The sequence below is a fragment of the Lathyrus oleraceus genome, chromosome 6, assembly GCF_024323335.1.
Source record: "Lathyrus oleraceus cultivar Zhongwan6 chromosome 6, CAAS_Psat_ZW6_1.0, whole genome shotgun sequence".
Lineage (NCBI taxonomy): Eukaryota > Viridiplantae > Streptophyta > Magnoliopsida > Fabales > Fabaceae > Lathyrus > Lathyrus oleraceus.
Genome location: NC_066584.1, coordinates 162,972,077 through 162,996,181, shown reverse-complemented (window position 1 = coordinate 162,996,181; position 24,105 = coordinate 162,972,077). Strand labels below are relative to the sequence as shown.

General features: G+C 39.8%; 1 protein-coding gene and 1 long non-coding RNA gene across 8 annotated transcripts; one reads left to right on the top strand and one right to left on the bottom strand.

The window, feature by feature from the left end:
- Positions 1–452: 452 nt before the first annotated feature.
- On the top strand, positions 453–1,211 carry LOC127094548 (secreted RxLR effector protein 161-like). The gene has a single exon (XM_051033370.1). The coding sequence runs from the start codon at positions 453–455 to the stop codon at positions 1,209–1,211; it is 759 nt and encodes a 252-aa protein (XP_050889327.1).
- Positions 1,212–1,305: 94 nt separating this feature from the next.
- LOC127093058 (uncharacterized) lies at positions 1,306–4,687 on the bottom strand. 7 transcript variants are annotated; one of them, XR_007792403.1, is made up of 6 exons: positions 4,151–4,687; positions 3,587–3,722; positions 2,830–3,506; positions 2,610–2,711; positions 1,609–1,743; positions 1,306–1,531 (listed from the first exon to the last, which is right to left on the bottom strand). It is a non-coding gene; the product is annotated as an uncharacterized LOC127093058 (long non-coding RNA). The 7 variants fall into 7 exon arrangements; XR_007792405.1 differs by having other exon boundaries at positions 1,306–1,743; positions 2,830–3,090; positions 3,240–3,506; XR_007792400.1 differs by having other exon boundaries at positions 2,610–3,506.
- Between the last annotated feature and the right edge of the window lie 19,418 nt (positions 4,688–24,105).

Sequence of the window (24,105 nt, the reverse complement as noted above, 5' to 3'; positions counted from 1 at the left end):
AAATGGATGTCAAAACAGCTTTTCTGAATGGTGTACTCGAAGAAGTCTATGTTGAACAATCACTCGGGTACATGAAAGCTAGAGAAGAGAAGAAGGTACTGAAATTGAAGAAAGCGCTATATGGGCTGAAGCAAGCACCACGGGCATGGAACACACGTATCGACACATATTTCAAGGAGAACGTGTTCGAGCAATGTCCGTACGAACATGCCCTCTATGTGAAGAAAAATGGAAGGAATGTATTACTTGTTGCTCTCTATGTTGATGATCTTATTTTTCTGGGCAGTAATGATCAGATGATAGAAGAATTCAAAAGCACAATGACACGTGAATTCGAGATGACAGATTTAGGCCTGATGAGATTCTTTCTTGGTCTGGAGGTTCGACAAGAAGAAACAGGAATCTTCATCTCACAAGAAAAATATGCAAAAGAAATCCTAAAAAGATATAAGATGGAAAGCTGTAATCCAGCTTCGACGCCAATGGAACCAGGAACAAAGTTGTCGAAATTTGATGGAGGAGAACGTGTCGAAGCAGGCAAATATCGAAGTTTGGTAGGAAGTCTTCGCTACCTCACATGTACAAGACCAGATATCTCATTAAGTGTAGGCATTGTAAGTCGATTCATGGAGGAGCCAATTTACACACATTGGAAGGCATTGAAGCGAATTCTGAGGTACATCCAAAGAACAATGTCACTTGGGATGTTTTTCTCGAATTCAGACAAATACAAGTTGGTTGGTTACTCTGACAGTGATTGGTGCGGAGACATAGACGATCGAAAAAGCACTTCTGGATATGTGTTCTTCATGGGAAATACTGCATTCACTTGGCTTTCTAAAAAGCAGCCAATAGTAACACTTTCGACATGTGAAGCAGAATATGTAGCAGCATCCTGGTGCGTTTGTCATGCAATATGGCTCAGAAGATTGATGAGTAAAATGGAGCTAGAACAGAAAGGTGCAACAATAATACAAGTTGACAACAGGTCAGCAATTGAGTTAGCAAAGAATCCAGTAAACCATGAAAGGAGCAAACACATTGACGTTCGCTTCCACTTCATTCGAGAACATGTGAAGGAAGGAAATATCGAATTGAAGCATGTAGCAAGTAAGGACCAAGCAGCAGACATTTTCACAAAATCACTATCAAAAGAAATCTTCGACAGACGCAAGAAATTGATAGGCATGATGAATAGAAGAAACATTTAAGTTTACAGAGGAGTTTTGTTGAATAAACGTTAATGTTATAGTTAATGGGTTTTATCAATAAGTTAATGCAGAGATTTGGAAGGTCAAGAGACAGTGGCCAAATTAATAGTATTTACTAATTATTATGTTTCCTAGAATAGCTAAGGTTTCTGAGTCTGTATAAAGACCAAAATGTATTCTAATGAAAATAACGAAGTTACAATAGATTTGTCTCCTTATCACATTAATCAGGGCAGGGGCATTATTGATTTGACCGAAACTTCCCTCTTCAAATAACCATTCCCAACCTTTTGTAACAACCATCAAACTAAGTCGTTCACCTGTAATAAGAGGATTGTAAAGGCAGACATGTGAGCTTCATCCGTCATATTCCATAACAATATCCATGACAGCTTACCTTGCTGCAAGATGACCAAGATCTTGTTAAGCCAGCGGCACCAATGAAGTTCTACACATGGATCATGCTGTAAAATACATCTGTACCGGCAGAGCTATCGAATTAGACGAACCAGCCAACGTCTTATTTTGCACCCTGTCCCACAAATTGTAATAAGTTAACCATCAGAAGCAATTCACCCTATAATTATTAACCAATCACAATAACAGTATCCTGCAATGCAAAACAATATAAATCATAAAAATTTGTCCACTTAATAACAGCCAGCGTAATTTCTCAATAAGAATTGCAGTTGGTCCAAGTGTGAGTGCACCCACACTTGGCAGAATAGACTAAAATCCATATTCTGACCAATAACTTAATTTTCCAACTAACTTGTAACAAATACTTTTAACCGTTTTTTAGTTGCTACCAACTTGTCACTAATCCTAACAACCTACAGTAGAATAAACCATAAATAGGACCATAACTTCATTTGCAAGATTTTAGAACTGACTTCGTCGTCAACCGAAGCGAGCATCGAAATAACAATTAACACTCTATTATAGCTTCTGCTGTGGGGAGCCAAACAATTATCAGCGGAACAACTTCGATCATAAATCTAAGTCAATCTCTTGGTTACTTCCCACGAGTTAAGGTCGTCCATGCATCCGACAAGATACATGGTCAAGTCCACATCCCAGAAGTTAATTGGATTCCCATGCATTGCCGTCACCATCGGGTTTAGAGACACAAAACACATGGGAAATTCCTTGGTCTGGATGCAGAAGATGTTCCTGTCAATAATGTTAATCAGAATGTAGAGGGCTTGGCTAAAGCTTGGATTGAATATGATAATCCCGAAGCCGTGATATGTTTGTGGTCCAGGCTAAAGAGTGAAACATACATGATCAACATTCTTCTCCAACGATTATAAAAGAAAAGCATGGCATTACAATTGGTCGCACAATGCCGACTGAAGTTAATCAAGAAGGATAAACTTTACCAGATGGAACACTTACTATTAATGGACAACAAGCTGCGAACGCACACTTCACAAATGGCAGCAAGTTGCAGTAGAGGAGAACAACCATAAGCTCCAGTGGATCTTAAGGCATCCAAAGCTGCTAACAAGAACCGAAATCAAAGTTGTTGCCGAGACAAACTGCAAAAGCTGTCAATGGAAAATAGAAGCAACGACAACCAAACAACACGTTACAGAGTTGCTACAAAATCGCATACCACCAAACACCATTCCGCGGAAAGCGCATGCAAGTGTCAACGGCAACCTCAACATTGTAGTTCAAAACAACCTGCACCCAAACATCCGGGCAATACTGTAATGGACAAGTGCTGATAACGATGCATCCACTAGCAATGGATCTCCACTGTATAAGACTGTTCCGGAATTTTCAAGTAATGGAAGGAATTTTCCACCATCCGTGCAGCCAATTCCATCTCAAAGGAAAAAACCTGCTTCTCCAGCTTTTGTTGCAATGCATCCTGGAAGTTTGCCAAGAGTTTCTCCTATCAGTCAACTAATTGAACATGGGAGTTTTCCTCCTAACTCCAAGGTTGATAAGAAGAGCAGAAGCAAAAGGCCATCGCATTCAGAAGTTGTCAACAGGAATTTGGATAAAGAAGAAAGTGACCTTTAATTATGCAGTGCTGATCTTACTGAGAAAAAGCTTGGCAAATCACTTTAGGAAATCAAAATAAAACTTGAAGGATCACGTCAGTCGACAGCTACTCATTTGTTGAATTTAGACAACGAAAGCTTGAATTTGTGAGCAAGTTTAATGTAGTGGACTCTCCCTATACTTCTTGCTTCCCGTTGATCCGGCACGAAAAAGACACTTTCTCAAAGCATGCTCAAAACCGGTATGGTGAGATTCATAATAACTTCTCGGCCTTGTTACCTAAAAATGATGGAAATACATATGATGAATCAAGAGCTAAGCAATAGTTTGAATGATCTTCGCAAAGTCCAAGAGCATACCTTGGCACAGTATACAGGGGATTGTCGTTTATCTGCCGAGAAAATTCAGCCTTTGGAGTTAGAAGGAGAAATAGCTATTTCCAAAGTAAAGGAAGCCAGTAGAATAGAACAAAGAAGCTTTGAGTTGAAGTACATCCTGTAGGAAATTAATTCAGGAAAATAACTCAGATGAGATCGACTTTTAAACTCGAATTAAATTAACTTTAAATTCATTTTTCAAATTAACCCCCAAAAACAAAATCATTTCAGATTTTTCCAGCTAATCATAACTAACTTTTTGATCAAATAACCGTTTTCCAAATTTGAGCTTCATTTGAGGTGAATTTGAACTAAATTTCTAACGGAACCTCGGTCTATAAATTCATTTCACGATCTCAATTTCATTTTTCGGTTTTCACTATCATCTTCATCACCCTCAAGAATCAGCAGAACTTTCACTCTCTCTCGACTCAACCCTCACCTTCATCCTTCACAATCATCGATCACATCCAAAATCAATCCTCGGTTCGTCAACGGAAGAAAAATAAGATCGAAGAGAGAAGAAGAAGGAGATAGAGTCACTACCTGGAAGTAGAGATTGCGCAGTCGCAGTCGTAGTCTCCGGCAAGGTGAGTTTCAAATTCCTTTTTCTTTCCGTTTGTTATCGCCGTAACATAGAGGAGATGTAGGTAGATCGAAGCTCTAATCCCTCGGGCTCCGATTCTAGGAGAGGGGCGACAGATGTAGGTTTTTCAGTTAGGATTCCTAGATATCTTGCCGATTTGAGAAACTCTGGAAGGGTTAAGAGATTTTGCCGTCATATTCGTGATTGACGCCTTGAGTCGATTAGTATGTTAGGATCCCATTGAGTTTAATTCACCGTCGCCACCGAGGATCGCCTCCGGTACGGCGGAGTGTATAACCATAGGAGATCGGAGCTGGGTTCGAGCGAGATCGGAGTAGGGTATTCGTTACCTTTAAATATATTGACTAAATCAAAAGTATATCATACAATTCGAGTTGCCACCGCACTTCTAAGAATATAGATGAGTATTATATCTAATAAGGATAACTCAAACCTAATAGCTAACGGTTAGAAAAAAAATTTATGATAAGAAATGGCCATTGAAACCACAAAAACATTTGAATGAGTTATATTTACCAATGAAAAGTATTTACAAAATATGGTCAAAGTTGACTTAAGGATTCAATTCAAAATAAGTGTTATGAAAAGAAAGTTGAAAATCAAAAGCATAATGTTCAGGTTTCTAATGTTTGAAAACAAATGTTAATGTTTGCACAAAAGTTTTGGCTTGGGTTAGAGTGGAAGGAAGAAGAAGAATGACTAAGTCCTAAACATATAAAGTTGAAGGAAAAGAGATAAGACCACAAATGGAGTTCCCTTCTTGAGATCATATTGATGATCCAAGTAGCTCCCATCCTTTGGAATAAGCAAACAAGTAGGCAAATACTTAAGCAATCAACCAATCAAGCAAGCTCTTGGAAATCTTCCAATGGCTCTCGTATCTCTCACTTTAGATGCACATGACAATGGTTCTTCAATTTGGCTCAAATAGGAATCCCTAGAACAAGAACACACACATCAAAAAGTTATATAATGCAAACCAAGAATGGACAAGAGTGAGTTTAGAAATTGGGTCCTTCCAATTCATCTTCAACATTAAGGCCTTTTACTCCATTTTTGCATAGGGAATGTCCTAGAATCTAAGTCATTTTGTCCATTTGCATTTGGTTCACATCAATCAATCACAAAATACAAGCACAATGGTATATACACAATTATGTGCTCAAGTGAGCAAAAGGCAAATCGCATTAACATAAACATGTGCTCAAGTGAGCAAAGGGGTAAAAGCAAATGAATAATATGTACAAGAATATTAAATTGCATTAATGTAAAGTGCAAGAATTAAATGGTAATGGTCAATGGTTAGTGTTAGTGTGGCATAAGGCAATTTATCGCTATGTTAAGCAATCGCAAGTGGACTAATGTAGTAGTCACACCTATCTGAGGCCGGTCAATAAAATATAGGCAACAACACAAGTTAGAGATCTTGATTAGTGAATCAAGCTCCTACAACTTGCCATGCCAAAAGAATATGAGAAATGATCTTGTATTGATTTAGGTTCTTTGCTTGATTAGGAAGCATCCTCTCCTTAATGCAAAGCCATTCACTTGATCTATGATCAAGATGAATTATATTTGAATCAAGGAAGGTTAAACCTCCCCTACATCAAGGCTAACCACCAATCTTAAACTCATTGATAAAAAAAAAAGATGAAGAAGGAGATGAATAAGAATGAACATTAATGGAAATTCAAATGAAGTAATCAACATAAATTGACCAAAGATATATGGAATCAAGGTCAAACATTAGTGAACAGAAGCAAAATGAAGCTTAGAAGTCAAGAAACAAATAAAATATTTGTGGTATTTTTCAAAATTAAAATAATACATGAATTAAAATAAACAATTAAAGGTCAAACTTCAAATCCATTTCAAATCAACTTTGAAAAGTCCAAATGGATCATCCTAAGTTCAACAAGGTCAAACAAAGTTTGACAAAAAAATTCAGCATTTTTAGAAACCAGAAACTATTTTTAATCAATTAAAAATGCATAAAAATAACCTAATTGAATTAAAATCTCAAATAAATCTCAAATCAATTAATAAATTGATGAGAATATTTTTCATAGATCCATTCATCATTCAAAGAGGTTGAGAAAATATTTTTGTATTTTTTGAATATCAAAAACTATTTAAAATGAATTAAAAATAACCAAAAAAGAGAAAATTCTTAAAAAATATCAAATGATAAAATAAAAAATATTAAAAATCATTTTTAGAAACTAGAAATTAAAAGAGAAATAATGCAATTAGTCTCACATTTTTTGGACTAATAATGAATGAGATATGATTTTTTGAAATAAAATGGAATAAAAGAAATAAAATGAAAATAAAAATCAGAAATAGAAAATGAGAAAAACGTGAGGCGTTGGATTCAGGCTCATTAATTGAGCTGGCACATCAAACGATTCTCAAGCGCGCGTCCACCAAACACTTAAGTTAATGAGAAACATGTGGCATTAAAAAAAGTCATAAAAAGAGAAGGTCCAGATTAGATCCATGGGCCATGATTCATTCTGGTAAACGGGCGGTGGTGTACACCACCGTCTTCTCCGGCGAAGCCAAAGATTCCGGCGAGAGTTGCAGAGATCAAAACCTAACCAAATGAGGCGATCTATATAGCAATGGAAAGCTGGGGTAATGTACATCACCCCTGTGCCATCTATTTTCACTCTAGACCTCAATGGAAAGAGAAATCAGAGGTTGAAAATTATGGTGTTCATCTTGAACTTAGTGGAATTTCAAAATTAAAAGCACAGTTTAATTGCCTCTGATGAGAGGACTTCAACCAACCTAATAAATGCAAGAAAACAACAATAATCAAGGTGTTTCGAAGAAGAAAAGTTTGAGCATCCACCTCTGAAATGTGGATCTGGAAGGCACGATTTCTCTTAGCTACTGCTTGCAGTGTGATCTAGGGATGAAGATGAAGCAAGGTCAAGGAATTATGAGTCTGAAAATCAACCAATGAAGTTGAAATTCAGATATGAAATTTTGAAAAGAAAGTGAGAATTTCTTTAGGTGTGGCTATGGAGGGAGTTGTGCAGCATAACAGGCGCTTTCAGATTATCAAATTATGAAGCCTAACACACTTATTTATAGCAAATGGAAGCTGCAAGCATGAGCAAAGTGTGTGCATGAATGAAGAGGGCCTCCATGCATGGGCCTGTACAGGCGCATGGAGGGCTCAATTCCTATTGCAAATGAATGTTGATATCACATTGAGTAGGAATGGACGTGTAGAATTGATGCAATTGGCCTATGCAATGAGTTTTCAACTTGTTTCCAAAAATGCACTAAAATGTTACCGTCTTCGAAAATGCCACCTCCAAAAATAGAACATGGCCTTATGGGTAATGGTTAGAAAGCTCTTGACATGAGGATCAATTGTTATGTTGAACAAAACTTCATTTGGAATTGATAAATTAGTTAAAATTGGCCATAAAGTTCAAGGTGCAAAATGTGTGTATGTGAAAATTTCCAAAATGGGCCAACTTCAAGCCCTTATGTTTCAATGATACAAACTCCAAATGACAAAACCTTCAACATACAAGTTGTATATATTTTCAAGACAATCAATTTGGACTCAAATTGTGCATCATTTGGATTTTCGATGAGAAAGTTATGGGCACTTGAAGTTGGACTTTTTCACATTTCAATGCCTTTGGTCCAAAGTGACCTATAATGTTTTGCATTATCACATGTATTTATTTTAGGATTATGAAAATTTGTTCAACATAACAAATTAAGTAGACATCTTAAAATTTCCAATTCATTTGATCCCACCTCAAAATCATGAAAAATGAATGAGTTATGTTCTTGGGAAGTTGACCCAAAATTAGGGTTTCAGTCAAAATGACCTATAATGTTTTGAAGTGGATGATGACCTTCCAAGCTTCAAATAAATTTTTTATGAACATGAAAGTTGTTCATATGGTTCTTAAGAACATGTTTTCTCTTGGGGTCATCTCCATTTTACAAACACATTACAAGTTAGGTGTCAGGGTACTTCAAAATAGTTAGATGAATTGACTGATCAACTTCTCAAGTCCGTGCCTCAAATTTTGATGAATTAATGATTGAGGATACTCAAATAAACTCAAATATGCATGAAATGATGAATGTAAGGACTTCCCTTGATTGTATTTGATCATGGGTTGAGGTTGCTTCATGAGCAAGGCACAGTTGATGCACAGTTGAATTAGGGTTTCCTTGGGAAACAATCCTCAAGCCCCTTGGTTTGCTTTGATCAAAATGATGAATTGAGATACTTGGGAGGCATATATGATGGATGAGGGACTTGTGAACCATTGTCATGCTTGCTTTCATCTCCTCCTGGCCATATCAATAGGCATAGGGTCTCCTAGGTGCCTTGGATCTTATGATTACTCAAGCTACAAAACAGGCAAAGTTAGTGACATATTTTTGTGCTTTTGGTTAGTAAACAAAATAAGAAAAGCAATAATATACAATTCAAGCATGCTTGGTGGTCTCAAACCAACTCACAAATGTTCCCAGCCAAAGGTTAGGAGCCAAGATACTATGATCCTTGAGGCAAGATGCAAATGTAATGTTATGATACTATGAGGAATCTTAGGGTCAAAATTGGGGTCTTACAGATGCCCCTATTTAAGGTCATTCTAGCCAGAGAAGTGAAGGTTAAAATCTTCGTCTCGACGAGGTAGAATGGGCTTAAATAATAACAAAGAGACGAATTTTGGTCCTTAAGAGACCTCATGATGAAAATGCATGTATGCAAAAGGTAATACTCTGTGGGAATATATGTCCACAAAGGATAAAAGAAATCAGGAGAAACTGCAAATCCATAGGAGTAATACGCTCATAAATGGGACAGAGACTCTGGGGACCCTAATGAGGGAGTAAAGGGGATAAAATGCATGAGCAGGTCCCGACTTAAAACTTACTGGGAGACACGAATAGATTCCATAAATCAATGGAAAGACTCGAGCCGACGCGAAGATGCGTGTATTGGGGAATATGCCAATACAGCAAAACTATCCATAAAGGATACTTCGGATAAAAATCCGGTCTCAGGCTGGGAAAATCCACTAAGGGACTCCAATGGGGAATATCCAAAGAGGAGTCAGCTGAGGAAACAAATTACCGGTTACTGGGTAATAAGCTCAAAGAGACATGTGATCAAAACACCGGTATAAGGGTGAGAGGACAACATGCTCGGGGAGAATGAATATCTAAGACCGGTATAAGGGTGAGAGATATCAATCATCCCCAACATCTGAGGAAAACCTAAAAAGGTATATTTCAACTCAGGAAAATCTGACTCCACAGGGGACAAATGTCAAAACAGGGAGCAGAAGGAAGGAACACCAGGGATACCGGTTACTGGGTATATAATAGGTGACCAACCAGACGTGAATTGGGGAATATTTCCAAAACACTCATCATCCAAAAAGGAGGGCAGAAAAAGCAAACTCGATTTACAGGATGGGCATTCGATTCTATAAGGAAATACGAATCTTACTCGACTGGGGAAGAAAAAGACTTCGACTGAAGAGCGCATGAGATACATTATCTATTACCGTCATAACATAGATAACATACTCGCATGGAAGATCATCCACAACCGGCTAATGGGTTAATAAAGGATAGATCGACCGAAAAAAGAAAGGACATCGAGATACCAAATACTGGGTATAAACTGATGACCAAACAAAGGGGAGAAACGATCATCACCAACAAGGGTAAATGAAAGATGACTCGCTGGGGATAAAAGCTTTATTAGAGCAATTATCCAAGAGATATATCACCGGTTACTGGGAGATATAACCAAGAGGGGAATATCAATATCGAATATTGGATAAAGATAACCTATCAAAGAGGGGATTACATCTACCGGTATGAGGGTAGAAAACCACAGAAGAGAGTAACCGTCATTGGTTAGGATGAACAAAACTAGGTTAACTCTGCAAAGGGGACAAAAGAATGGGGTTTACGACTACCGGTATGAGGGTAGAAAACCACAAAGATAGGACTTATAACTACCGGTTGTTGGGTAGAAGGCCACAGACTCCGCCCGGGAAAAGATGGAAAATTGCTGGTTACTGAGAAATCATTCATCTAAACTACGGGGAAGTGCAGGGGAAGTGCAGGGGAAGTAACAAGAGGAAATCAATCTAGGAACAAACTAGAGAGACACAATGGAACAAGACTCAATCCTATGAGGATATAACTTAGGGGAGAAATTCCATCCCAGTACATATTTTGGGAGGAAATTGAAATAACAATCATCCACGAGGATATAACTCAGTGGGGAATATGGAAGAAAGGATAGACACTTTCTGCCTATGGGAGCTGACTCTATATGGAGAGATCAGACACAAACATCTGTTTGGGGAAAAATATATCACCAAATAGAAGGAGATAACAAACAAATATATATGGCAAAGAATGCAACATGAATATCTGAATGTTGAGAATATGCATGTATATGTGTGGTTTATGTATGATGAATGTTGACAACAGACATATCTAACACAACCAGGTACAGGGATCAAAATGGACAAACATCCGGTACTACATCTCAAAAGAGAAAGTTAGGCCCACTAAGGAGACTCCCAATCGGATGGGGGCAACAGATACCAGGAAACAATGATCTCTGCAGGGGAAGGAGAACCAGTCACTCCGTTGGGAAGGAATCAACACATCTTCCTCAGAAGTTCCAACGCCAATCTGAAATCAGGCAAAGTCTTAGTTGGGGAACTGAACATGGACACGATCCGTCGTAGAAGCAATTCTACTGGGGAAATTATCCAGGGGAATGATGAAACTCTGTGGGGAACAACCGCCGAACAAAAAGTTCCAAAACCAACATATTTCCTCGTACTGCTGGACAAACAAATCTCTGCCGAGGAGAAGAGAAACACTACTCCGTTGGGGATAGAAAAGAAACATTTTCATCACCCACTATGCTCAGGAGGATTCAACAAACGGACTCTGATCATACAATTCCACTGGGGAAACACTGCTGATGACTGAATCGGGAACTACCTATAGGCGATCAACTGGAGATATCATGCTGATGACCATACCGGGGAGTAAAAATGGGATCAACCCTGCTGAGGATGAGTAATATGCATACTGCTGGAGATTAATGTAGACGAGTCCACAAGGGATAAGCTACAAACCAACTGTTGAGAATTCCACTCATGTTGGGGGTTTCCTGCTCACCCTACGGGAGAATTCCAATCTGAACGAGGGAATACCAACTTCCTCGAAAAGATAACATGTCAAATTATCAATCTATAAGGGATTTTAGGTCAATCCACACAAGGGATGACAACCATATAATTGATAACACGAATGCTAGATCCAAGCTCCACTGGGGAGCTAAAAAAAAGACCAAACCCCAAACTCTGGGGGATTTGGTGAGATGTTAGAGATATACTTTTCAAAGTAAGAACAGGACCGAAACTCCAGACTCTCTGGGGAATTGGTGATATAATTTTCTTTTGCGCTCGCGAAGGAGACAACCTGAAAGATAATGAAGAGGATACAAGTACGCTAGGAATATGAGCAACATGTCTTACCCTTTTGGAGATCATACTATCCTTGGGAGAGCACTGAAGACATCCCAACTATCCTTTTTCATTGTGAATGTTCACTTTGTTCAAAATAATTTTATGAAGATTTTATTTATTTAAAGCAATGATATTTATCAATTAAAATGTGCAAAATATTTGTTGAACAGAAACAAATAAGAGTGAAAAGAATTGGATAAAGGCTCAAATTATTTGATGGAATGGTAGTCTGCGGATGGAAAGACTCCATGGATCTTTACAAATTTGAAATTGGTGATATATATTGGAAAAGGGCTACATTGAACATAATGACCATTTCTCCACCAATTCTAAATCCGACGTATTTGAAACTTCGGTTGATGGTGACTGAGCGAAATTCTTTGACAGATGACCGCTTGTAGAACAAAGTCTTGTCAGGATGCAGTTACTTGCCAAATCCCTAATTTTTTCCTAGATTTCCCCAGGGTGAGGTACTCAATCTAGCGGGATATATATTCATTTTTTATGTCTCTAACTTTTGCCTCGATCGCCCTTTTGGGTTTTCAGTCCACCGAGACGCTCATTTTTGCCTAAGCCGCCCTTTCGGGTTTTCAACTTAGCGAGCTATTCTGTTTTTATTTTTAGGCGAAGTATTTCTTGACTGCATCTGAATTCACAGGACGAGTGAAATCCCCTCCATTCATAGTTGTAAGTATCAAAGCACCGCCTGAAAAAGCTCTCTTAACAACATATGGACCTTCATAGTTTGGAGTCCACTTGCCACTGGAATCGGGCGCGAAAGACAAAATTTTCTTGAGCACGAGGTCACCTTCTCGGAACACACGAGGCTTGACCTTCTTATCAAAAGCTTTCTCCATCCTTTGCTGATATAACTGACCATGGCACATGGCAGTCAATCTCTTCTCTTCAATTAAATTCAACTAGTCATAATGACTTTGGACCCATTCAGCATCAGTCAACTTGGCTTCCATCAAGACTCTCATTGATGGGATCTCCACCTCTACTGGGAGCACAACCTCCATACCATATACAAGGGAGAAAGGGGTTGCCCATGTTGAAGTGCGGACAGATGTACGATATCCATGCAAGGAAAATGGTAACATCTCATGCCACCTTTAAATGTAACAACCATCTTTTGGACAATCTTCTTGATATTCTTATTAGCAGCTTCAACAACCCCATTCATCTTGGGTCTATAAGGAGAAGAATTATGATGTGCAATCTTGAACTCGCTACATAGCTCTTTCATCATCTTGTTGTTCAAGTTAGATCCATTATCAGCAATGATCTTATCTGGAACACCATACCAGCATATGAGTTGATTCTTGATAAACTTCACAACCACCTTCCTGGTCACGTTTGCATACGATGCCGCTTCAACCCACTTGGTGAAGTAATCAATTTCTACGAGAATAAATCTGTGACCATTGGACGTTTTTGGCTCTATCATGCCAATCATGTCAATTCCCCACATGGAGAAAGGCCATGGTGATGAAATCACATTCAGAAGTGTCGGGAGAATATGAATCTTATCCGCATAAATCTGACACTTATGGCATTTCTTCACATATTTGCAGCAATCAGACTCCATTGTCAGCCAATAGTAGCCTGCTCTCAACATCTTCTTAGCCATGGCATGTCCATTGGAATGAGTACCAAATGAACCCTCATGGACTTCAATCATCAACAGATCTGCTTCGTGTCTATCCACGCATCTGAGCAGAACCATGTCAAAATTCCTCTTGTAAAGTACTTCGCCATTGAGGTAGAAACTGCCAGATAGTCTCCTCAAAGTCTTCTTATCTTTCACAGATGCCCCAGGTGGGTAAATCTGACTTTGAAGAAAACACTCGATATCATAATACCATGGCTTATCATCCTTCACTTCTTCTACTGCAAATACATGAGTTGGTCTGTCCAAACGCATCATAGTGATATTGGGGACTTCATTCCAGAGTCTTACTATAATCATAGAAGCAAGTGTAGCAAGAGCATCTGCCATTCGATTCTCGTCTCGAGGAATATGATGGAAGTCAACCTCGGTAAAGAATGTTGAAATCCTCCTCACATAATCTCTATATGGGATGAGGCCAGGCTGATTCGTCTCCCATTCACCCTTAATCTGATTAACAACAAGGGCCGAATCACCATAAACATCAAGATGCTTGATCCGAAGATCAATACATTCTTCCAGTCCCATAATACAGGCCTCATACTCTGCCATATTATTCGTGCATTTGAAAGTTAGCCTTGCTGTAAAAGGAAAATGTGTGCCCTGAGGAGTAATGATTACTGCCCCAATACCATTTCCATATTGATTTACAGCACCATGAAACACCATGCTCCATCGGGAACCAGGCTCTGGCCTTTCATCGAGCGTAGGCTCATCGCAATCTTTCATTTTCAAATACAGAATCTCCTCATCTGTGAAGTCGTACTGAACTGACTGATAATCCTCAATTGGTTGATGTCCCAAGTGGTCAGCCAAGATACTACCTTTAATAGCTTTCTGAGCTCGATACTCAATATCATACTCAGACAACAGCATCTGCCAACGGGCAATCCTCCTAGTTAGAGCACGCTTCTCAAAAATATACTTGATTGGGTCCATTTTGGATATCAACCAATTCGTATGATTCAACATATACTGGCGTAAGCACTTAGCAGCCCAAGCCAGAGCACAACATGTTTTCTCAAGCATCGAGTATCGAGACTCACAATCAGTGAACTTCTTACTCAGGTAGTATATAACATACTCTTTCTTTCCTAACTCATCTTGCTGACCAAGGACACAACCCATAGAGTCTTCAAGAACTGTCAGATACATGATCAAGGGTCTCCCTTCCACAGGCGGAGACAAAATCAAAGGCTCAGACAGATACTCTTTGATACTGTCAAAAGCTTTCTGGCAATCCTCGGTCCAATCATGACGCTGATCTTTTCGGAGGAGCTTGAATATTGGCGCACATGTGGCAGTCATGTGGGATATAAATCTGGAAATATAATTCAAGCGGCCAAGAAAACCTCGAACTTGCTTCTCAGTTTTGGGCGCAGGCGTCTCTTGTATTGCTTTGACCTTGGCAGGATCAACTTCAATACCTCTTTCGCTAACTATAAAGCCCAATAACTTGCCGAAACGGACTCCAAATGTACACTTGTTAGGATTCAGACGAAGCATGTACTTCCTCAGACGCTGAAAAAGCTTCAACAAGTGTTCTACATGTTCATCTTCCGTTCTTGACTTCACAATCATATCATCAACATACACCTCGATCTCCTTGTGCATCATATCGTGAAACAAGGTAGTCATAGCTCGTTGATACGTGGCTCCGGCGTTCTTCAAACCGAAGGGCATCACTCGATAATAGAATGTTCCCTAAGGTGTGATGAATGTTGTTTTCTCCATATCCTCGGGTGCCATCTTAATTTGATTATATTCGGAAAATCCATCCATAAATGAGAAGACATTGAATTTAGTTGTATTGTCTACCAACATATCAATATGTGGTAGAGGGAAATCATCTTTTGCACTAGCTTTATTCAAGTCTCTATAGTCCACACACATTCGGACTTTTCCATCTTTCTTAGGCACGGGCACAATATTGGCCACCCATTGAGGATATGTAGAAGTCACCAGAAACCCTGCATCAATTTGCTTCTGAACTTCTTCTTTAATCTTCACTGCCATATCAGGATGAGTTCTTCTGAGCTTCTGCTTTACAGGCACACACTCAGGCTTCAAAGGCAAGAAATGTTGTACGATATCGGTATCTAGACCAGGCATGTCTTCATATGACCAGGCAAAGACGTCGACGTATTCTCGTAGCAACTCAATCAACACCCTTCTTCACAGATTCTTCCAGGAGTGCCCCAATCCTCACTTCGCGAACACAAACTTCAGACCCCAAGTTGACTGTTTCCAGATTTTCAAGATACGGCTGAATGATCTTCTCTTCGTGCTCAAGTAGACGGGTAATCTCATCAGGAATCTCTTCAACATCATCTTCTTCGGCCTCAAACACAGGGAACTCAAAGTTGGGAGATGGTGTTGGATCATTATGTTCAATGGGATTAATCAACCTGCATAATAATTTTGGATATAAAGATTTTAGAATTCAAACAAGGCAAATCATTATGCAGATGAAAAGATTGATTTCATTCTTTTTTTTTTAGGGTTTTATGTGATCACCAATTTCATGCAAAAAGCAAAAAGTGAAAATAATTGGAAAAACAAACATTTAACATGAATTTATTGAATGAAATATCATTGTATTTATGAGCCAACAATGTCATCACTCCTCCTTTTGGCATGGGAGAAGGGTTTTTAAACAAACAGCGAACATTATGTTGACTTATGAACAACTGTTGGAACATTAACATCGACCCAGTTATTGCAGACCCCTCCAGGGATGACAAAGTTGCCAGAATCTTCCTCTACATCCTCTTCCACAATAGCAGCAGCTTCTTTGTTTCGGACGGCGTGGATAAACCCACCATTCTGAAACAGCCCATGCTTGTTGAAAGTTCCCGAAGAATACCCTATGCCAGCCCGTGATTTATTGTCTTCTATCTTGATCATTTGTCCTAAACCAATAGTTGTGCCATGCTCAATGGCCAACTTAGCATCATTGTAGGACGCAAATGAAGAAGTTCCTCTCTTAGAAGGCTCAGCGATAGATAAAGCTTGGAACGGCGTCCCAACTTCATCCTCAACGTCGATATAAGAAAAGGAAGACAGATGGCTAACCATGAGAGCCTTCTCTCCCCCTACCACCACCAGCTTTTTGTTTTTGACAAATTTCAATTTCTGGTGTAGGGTGGATGTCACGGCGCCTGCCTCGTGAATCCATGGTCTGCCCAACAGACAGCTATATGATGGGTGGATATCCATGACCTGAAAAGTGATTTGGAAATCACTTGGTCCAATCTTGACTGGGAGTTCAACCTCACCAATCACCATTTTGCGGGATCCATCAAAATCTTTTACCACCACTCCACTCTGCCTCATGGGAGGCCCCTGGTATGACAATCTAGCCAGAGTGGATTTTGGCAACACATTCAGTGATGATCCAGTGTCTACCAGCACATTAGACATGACATCATCCTTGCAGCTCATAGATATGTGAAGTGTCAAATTGTTGTCTCTTCCCTCCTCAGGGAGATCAGCATCACAAAAACTCATATTGTTACAAGCAGTAATGTTTGCAACAATACTATCGAATTATTCTATTGGGACGTCATGGTCTATATACGCCACATCCAACACCTTTTGCAGAGCTTCACGGTGTGGTTCTGAGTTCATTAGCAAAGATAGTACAGAGATCTTTGATGGCATTTGTAGAAGCTGATCTACAACGTTGTATTCACTCCTCTTGATGAGCCTCAGCATCTTATCACAATCCTCTTTCATTGTGCCATTCTGGCCAGCAGGGACATGAGTTCTTACAGCGGTGGCAGGTTTATTAGCAACAAGTGCCGGATTCGGAGCAACAACAACATTTACATCCGGACGAATAGCGCAATCAGCAATATCAGTCCTTCTGATGTCAGCCTAGGGTTTCGGCGGAGCCGAGAAAACACGACCACTATGGGTTAGGCCGTTGACATCAGCGATATTAACAACAGAGGTAGAGGGAAGGGGCACCTCCTTCCCATCTTCCAATGCCACAACATTGTAACGATAGGGGACAACCTTATCAGAAGAATATGGCATAGGGCTAGCTGGTTTAATTATGAGAGAGGGAGAAGCCTTCTGCTTGCTGCCATCATATCGGATGACAACAGGCTCTAGGATCCTGAACACTGGTGATATCACGTTAACTTCATCATCCCCATCGCGATTCTGGAGTATTTCAATTACACCGTCATCCAACATTTCTTGGATGTCTTTTTGGACTTGACGACATCCCCTCTGATTGATAGTGCAGACGCGGCATCTGTCATGGTCATGCTCATAGTGATTGTATTCACATAACAGTCTGTGCATCTCGACCAAAGATTGTCGAATATGGCTGACATATTTGACCTTATATTTACCAGGACAACTCTGGACCATGTCGACAGCAGATTTCCCATGCTCGGGCAATGGGTTCTTCTTGACGTTGGGGCCTACTATAACACCTCGAATTTGCCCTCCTCATTCATGCACTCATTTTAGGTCATTTAACATTTCATATTGCATTTCATCATGTCAATCAGAATTAGCTCCAAGAGTTTGTCTTCCAAGAAGCTTGGATATCATCCAAGTCACTTTGTGGGTTCTATCTGAATGATCAGTCAACACAAGGGAATTGTACATCGACTGGGGTCTTTCTCAACACTCAAGGAAGTTTGTATTCAACTGTGAAGTCAAAAGTCAACTCTTGGTTAACTGAGGGTCAAATGGCTAGGGAATGACTTGAGATACTTCCAACATGTTCAAATAGGGTCTATTCATCATTCAAAACGTTAATCTTGAAGGAGCAAAAGTCTGTTCATGAGCTGTCATGCTCGCTAGGCGAGCAGAATGGTTCGCCTAGCGAGTCCCAAGAAAGGGCACCAGAGTCACCTGCGCCCAGAAGAGCTTCCTGAACTGTCATGCTCGCTAGGCGAGCAGATTCTTCGCTAGGCGAAGCCCATGCGTTTTGAAAATAAAAAAATATAACAGAAAAGATCATGGGCTTGAATTGCCTTCATTCTGAGCCCACCAAGCCACAAAGTCAGAGTATAAATTCTAAAATTTCATTGGAACAAAACCCTAGCTAGCTAACTAACTAATCTGCAGCGGCCTCCAGACACTGAAGAGAAAAACACACTTTTCACTCACACTCACACACTTTTCACTTCCATCTCACATAAACCCTAACATTGCTTTGCAAACCCAACCGTGCTTTTCAATTTCAATCGATCTCTCCAATCAGGTATGCCCTATTCCCACTACTTTATGCTTTCAATTTGAAATTTCTGAATGTATGAGGTATTATGGGTGAATTTGGAAGAGTGGGTATCGTTAGGTTTTGCATATGGGTTTAGATGTGCATGAATGTGTAGAACAATACCTTGAATGTTTGATCACTCGGTTTCTGAAATGAGCACCATAGGGTTTGGGGTTTCTGAAATCGGACTGTTATCAATGAAGAACCCAGAACCCGTAGGCGTTCGCTAGCCCATCGCTAGGCGAGCCTGCAGCGAAGCTTCGCTAAGCCTTCGCTAAGCGAAGCTGAAGCGATCATGACAGTAGTGGTTTTTCTATTTGCTCTCTAATCTGTTCTGTGTTTGTTATGACATGTTTTCTATTGCATCCGGGCACATGTTTTAGTATGTATGTCATGTCTAGATGTGTGGATCCTTGCCCCCTGACTTTGAGTTTTGATACCCTTTTGATGCATTTGTTTGACAAGAGGTTTAGGCCTCCTATCCTTGGTTGCTTTTTGTGAGCTTTTTGTGAACTTTAATAGCATGATTCATGTGGTTGCTATGATTCTTTTGTTTGGTGCAACTCTTGATTGCACCCCATCTTGTTATTCTAACTTGTTGTTGAGTTTTTGTAAGGGCTCGCATGACTCTTGAAGAGATAGCTTGCTTGGTATTCCACTTTATTTGTGGGATACCATTTGGAGATTTACTCTGATTACTTTGCTGACCTGCTTTCTTTGATGATGCCAGCTTGAGAGACCTCTGGGTTTCTTATTTCTTTAATTACTGTTAATTCGGATCTTTATCCGTGTGGTAGATCTCTTGATCCCTTTTACATCTTTTTCAGCATTTTACCGCTTTCTTAGCTGGAAGACCTCGATAGGAGGCAATGTTTTGTGTGTTTACTTTTGTGCCCAAAGACCTCCAAGAAGAGGCACCAGTGCTAAAGACCTCCATGAAGAGGCAATTGACGGATAAAAGGGATTAGTAGTCAATCCCCCGTTACTCAGTGTGTCGTTCTTTATGCTCACACTACGTGTCGAGGCTTCAGAACAAAAGCCCAAGATCTTTTGTCCGGTCAGTCAGTGGAGAGGGTTCCATCTTCCTGAATCCCCACTTTTTGTCATGAGCTCACCCTGTCCAGGGTTAAGAGCTATGAGGTCTTATCCTCATTACCCTTTTGATCTGCTCACCCTGACGTTCAATGTCAGTGGTTAAGAGCCCATTTGATTACCTTTCCATGGCTTGTTTGTCGAGGTTGATATGACCCCTCTTGACTAAAGCCTTACCCATGTATGTTTGAACCCCCTTGTTGGTGTGTTTACTTTATCCTATATGTTTTTTGTGTGGTGTGATCGTCTCCCCCATAGGATTGCTAGACTTCGTATAGTCTCTCGTCTGCATGTCAATTAAGGTAGCACGGTTCCTTCGTCTAGGACTTCCTTTTTGCATGAGCATTCCTAAAACACAAACAAACTCATTGATTTTCTTCTCCTAAGAACACGTTAACTCCTTCTACTACAGGCGAGTAAGTCTCCAAAGGTCGAGCATCCGGTAGATTGCGTAGTAACGTCGTTCACCTAAAAAACACAAAACAAACAAAAATAGTTTAGCCGAGCTACGGTGCTCTGATTCTCAATCCTTCTTGAGATACGTATGCAGCAGGGTAGGGCCTGTGCGAGCAATAACTCTTTCTTCTCCCTACTTTGATTTTCTCTCTTTCGCATCGCATATAGGACTTTTTATACATACACTTTAGACATAAATAGCAAACGTGGATCCTGTGGAGTACCACAGACGTGAAGGGGTGCGATAACCTTCCCTTCACGTAACCGACCCCCTTATTCAGTTTTCTTTGGTTCGAGACTTTGTTTTATCCGTTCCCTCTTGGTTATGCAGTACTACCTTTCCCTCCTCTTGGGATAAAAGTACATAGCTGGCGACTCTACTCTTTTTCCTCGCCACCTCCTTTTCGCGTTTGTACTTGGATTCGGGAAATCCGGGGAGCGACACCTACGTCCTCGAAACACAATATACCGCTCCTAACAAGGTCCTGAACCTTGGTCTTCAGTGGGTAGAAATTCTCCACATCATGTCCGGGGGCACCGGAATGATAAACACAATATAGCTCGGGCTTATACCACCATTGAGGGTTGGTAGGTATAGCCGATGGGTCACGTGGAGTGATCAGTTTCCTCTCTATCAAAGAGGGATATAGCTCTGCGTAGGTCATTGGAATAGGATCAAAAGTGACCCTTTTCCTCTCATATCTTGTACTGGTCTGATTATTGTTTCGGGGCTGGCAGGCTGACTGTTGAGGACGGTGCTGTTGTTGTTGATATTGTTGGTGTTGTTGTTGTTGGTTATTATTAAGTTGTTGGTTATTATTATGTGTTGGTTCTAAGTGTTGACAACAATTTTGGTAAAACAAAGAGTGTTCACAAGATGTTATGTGTGATGTCTTAACATAAGATATCATGTGTACCTGTTGGAGTTCAAGAACATAATCATGCAGGATTGTTTCAGAATGTCATACACAATGTCATGGCTTCTGATAATGTGTACCTGCTGGAGTTGAAAGGGAAAACATAATTATGCAGGATTGTATCAGGATGTCATACACGATGTCATGACATCTGATGTTTTGTACCTGCTGGAAATTATAAAAGGAATTATGGAATTATGCAGGATTGTTCCAGGATGTCAGACCCGATGTCATGACATCCTGTACACAGAACATTCAGTGTGAATGTCTGGTGTTATCTGATTGCGCAATTAATGACAATCTATGTATGATTAAAGATCTGATTTGCAGGCGGATTCAATCATTAATTACAACCTGATTTACTTATTTTCCAAGGAGATCTAACCAGCTGTTATGAAAATATTTATTTGGAAAATAGTTTTCGGGTTTTCAAGATGTCCAAGCCCAGCTGAAAGCTTCTATAAAAAGGGACTTGGAAAACCTGTTTTAACAACACAACAAATACTGAGCAAAATATAGAGAGAGAGCTAGGGTTTGTGTCTTGTTTAGTCGTGAGACTTGTAAGCCATTCAAGTCATCGTTTGATGATTGAATTGGTCTGATTTATGGTTGTAATTTGTCACTCTAAAGCTGTTAAGCAAGAGTGTGTGTCTACTTGATCAAAGTTGTGAAGCAAGATCAAGTGTGTGTCTACTTGATCAAAGTTGTGAAGCAAGATCAAGTGTGTGTCTTCTTGATTGAAACTGTGAAGTAAAATCAAGAGTGTGTTATTGAAAAGTGTTTTCTTTTCTCAAGGAATTGTTGTTTAAGATCACAGGTGTGATTGTAGGGAAGTGAGTGGATTCTCATATCTAAGAGTGCTTAGGTAGAAATTGCATGGGTAGATATTAGGTGAGAAAGACTGTAACTTGTTGAAGTGTACGGAGAGTCTTTGAACTGATTCTATTTTAGTGAATTTCCTTCTTGACTTGGTAGCCCCCAGATGTAGGTGAGTTGGACCGAAATGGGTTAACAATTGCTTGTGTCTTTTGCATTACCATTCTATATCTTTCTTCTGTTTGTGTTACTCAGATATTAGTGTCGTGACATTACATTCGACATCTCATATCTGATACCAGAATTTCAATTGGTATCAGAGCAGGCATCCTGCTCGTGTTCTGGGTGAGATCTAGGGACAACATTTTCTGGTACAATGGAGAGAGATAGAGGATCTATTCATAGGCCACCAATTTTGGATGGATCTAACTATGACTACTGGAAACCTAGAATGGTAGCCTTCCTAAAAACTCTTGATAATAAGGCTTGGAAGACTGTGTTAATAGGCTGGGAACATCCAGTAATTACTAAGGAAGGAGAAGCCACTGCTGATAAGAAGCCTGAAGAACAATGGTCCAAGGAGGAGGATGATCTAACACTTGGAAATTCTAAAGCATTGAATGCCATATTTAATGGAGTAGACAAGAACATCTTCAGATTAGTAAACAACTGTGAAGTGGCTAAAGATGCTTGAGACATTCTTAAAACCACTCATGAAGGCACCTCTAGAGTGAAAATGTCTAGACTACAGCTGCTCCCACCAAGTTTGAAAACTTAAGGATGAAAGAAGATGAAAATATTCATGAATTTCACATGAGTATCCTTGAAATTGCCAATACCTCTGGAGCTTTGGGAGAGAAGATGTTAGATGAAAAGTTAGTAAGGAAAATACTCAAATCACTCCCTAAGAGATTTGCTATGAAAGTAACAGCCATAGAAGAATCTCAAGACATTTCAAATATGAGAGTTGATGAGCTAATTGGATCCCTCCAAACATTTGAGTTGGGAATATGTGATGGATCTGAAAAGAAAGCCAAGAGCATAGCCTTCATGTCAAACACTGAAGAGGAAGATGAGGAAGGTGGTCAAGATATTGATGAAGATCTGGAAAAAGAGGTAGCAATGCTGGGAAGACAGTTCAACAGACTTATGAAAAAAAGATTGATGTGAGATCTAATGTCAAGAACATCGCATCTGACATCAGTAAGTCCAATAGTTTTGGTAGAAGAACAAGGTCTGAAGAAAAGCCCAAAGAAGTTCAGTGCTATGAGTGTAATGGGTATGGTCATATTAAAACTGAATGTGGGACCTACCTCAAGAAACAAAAGAGGAGTCTTGCTGCTTCTTGGTCTGATGGAAGTGAAACAGAAGAAGCTGCAAACCATGTGACTGCATTGACAGGAAGATGGGGTTCTGATGAAGAGTCAAGAGATGATGAAGTAACCTTTGAAGAGCTGGCCACTACCTACAAAGAGTTGTGCCACAAAAGTGCAGGAGTGTGCAGACAAGTTGAAACTCAGAGGAAAGTGATTGCTCAGCTGGAAAATGAAAAGGAAGAATATGTGGAAACCATCTCCAAGTTGAAGACTGAAGCAGTACTCTTAAATTCCAAACTAGATGAGATGATCAAGTATGTAAGAATGCTTAACAATGGATCTGACATCTTAGACAAGATTCTCCAGACTGGTCAAATAACAGGGGACAAAATCCAAACCTATGTACAGCCATGTTAAAAACAAACCTGAGATGTCACATCATATGTCTCAACATCAGAAGGGAAGACAGCAGAAAGGGAAGCATAAAAAATGGAGATGCCATTACTGTGGAAAATTTGGCCACCTGAAGTCCTTCTGCTATAAGCTATATGGTTATCCTACCCCTGAGCAGACTCAATATCAATCAAGATCCAAACCTCATAGGCCTATCAACAAAAAGTAATGGGTTCCTAAGACAAAGGTTACAAGTCTAATAGCTCACACTTCCTTCAGAGTTTCAGCCAAAGAAGATTGGTATTTTGACAGTGGTTGCTCCAGACATATGACTGGAAACAAAAATCTGCTAACTGATCTTCACCCTCATGCCATGAGTTATGTTACCTTTGGTGATGGAGCAAAGGGTGAAATCAAGGGAATGGGTAAGC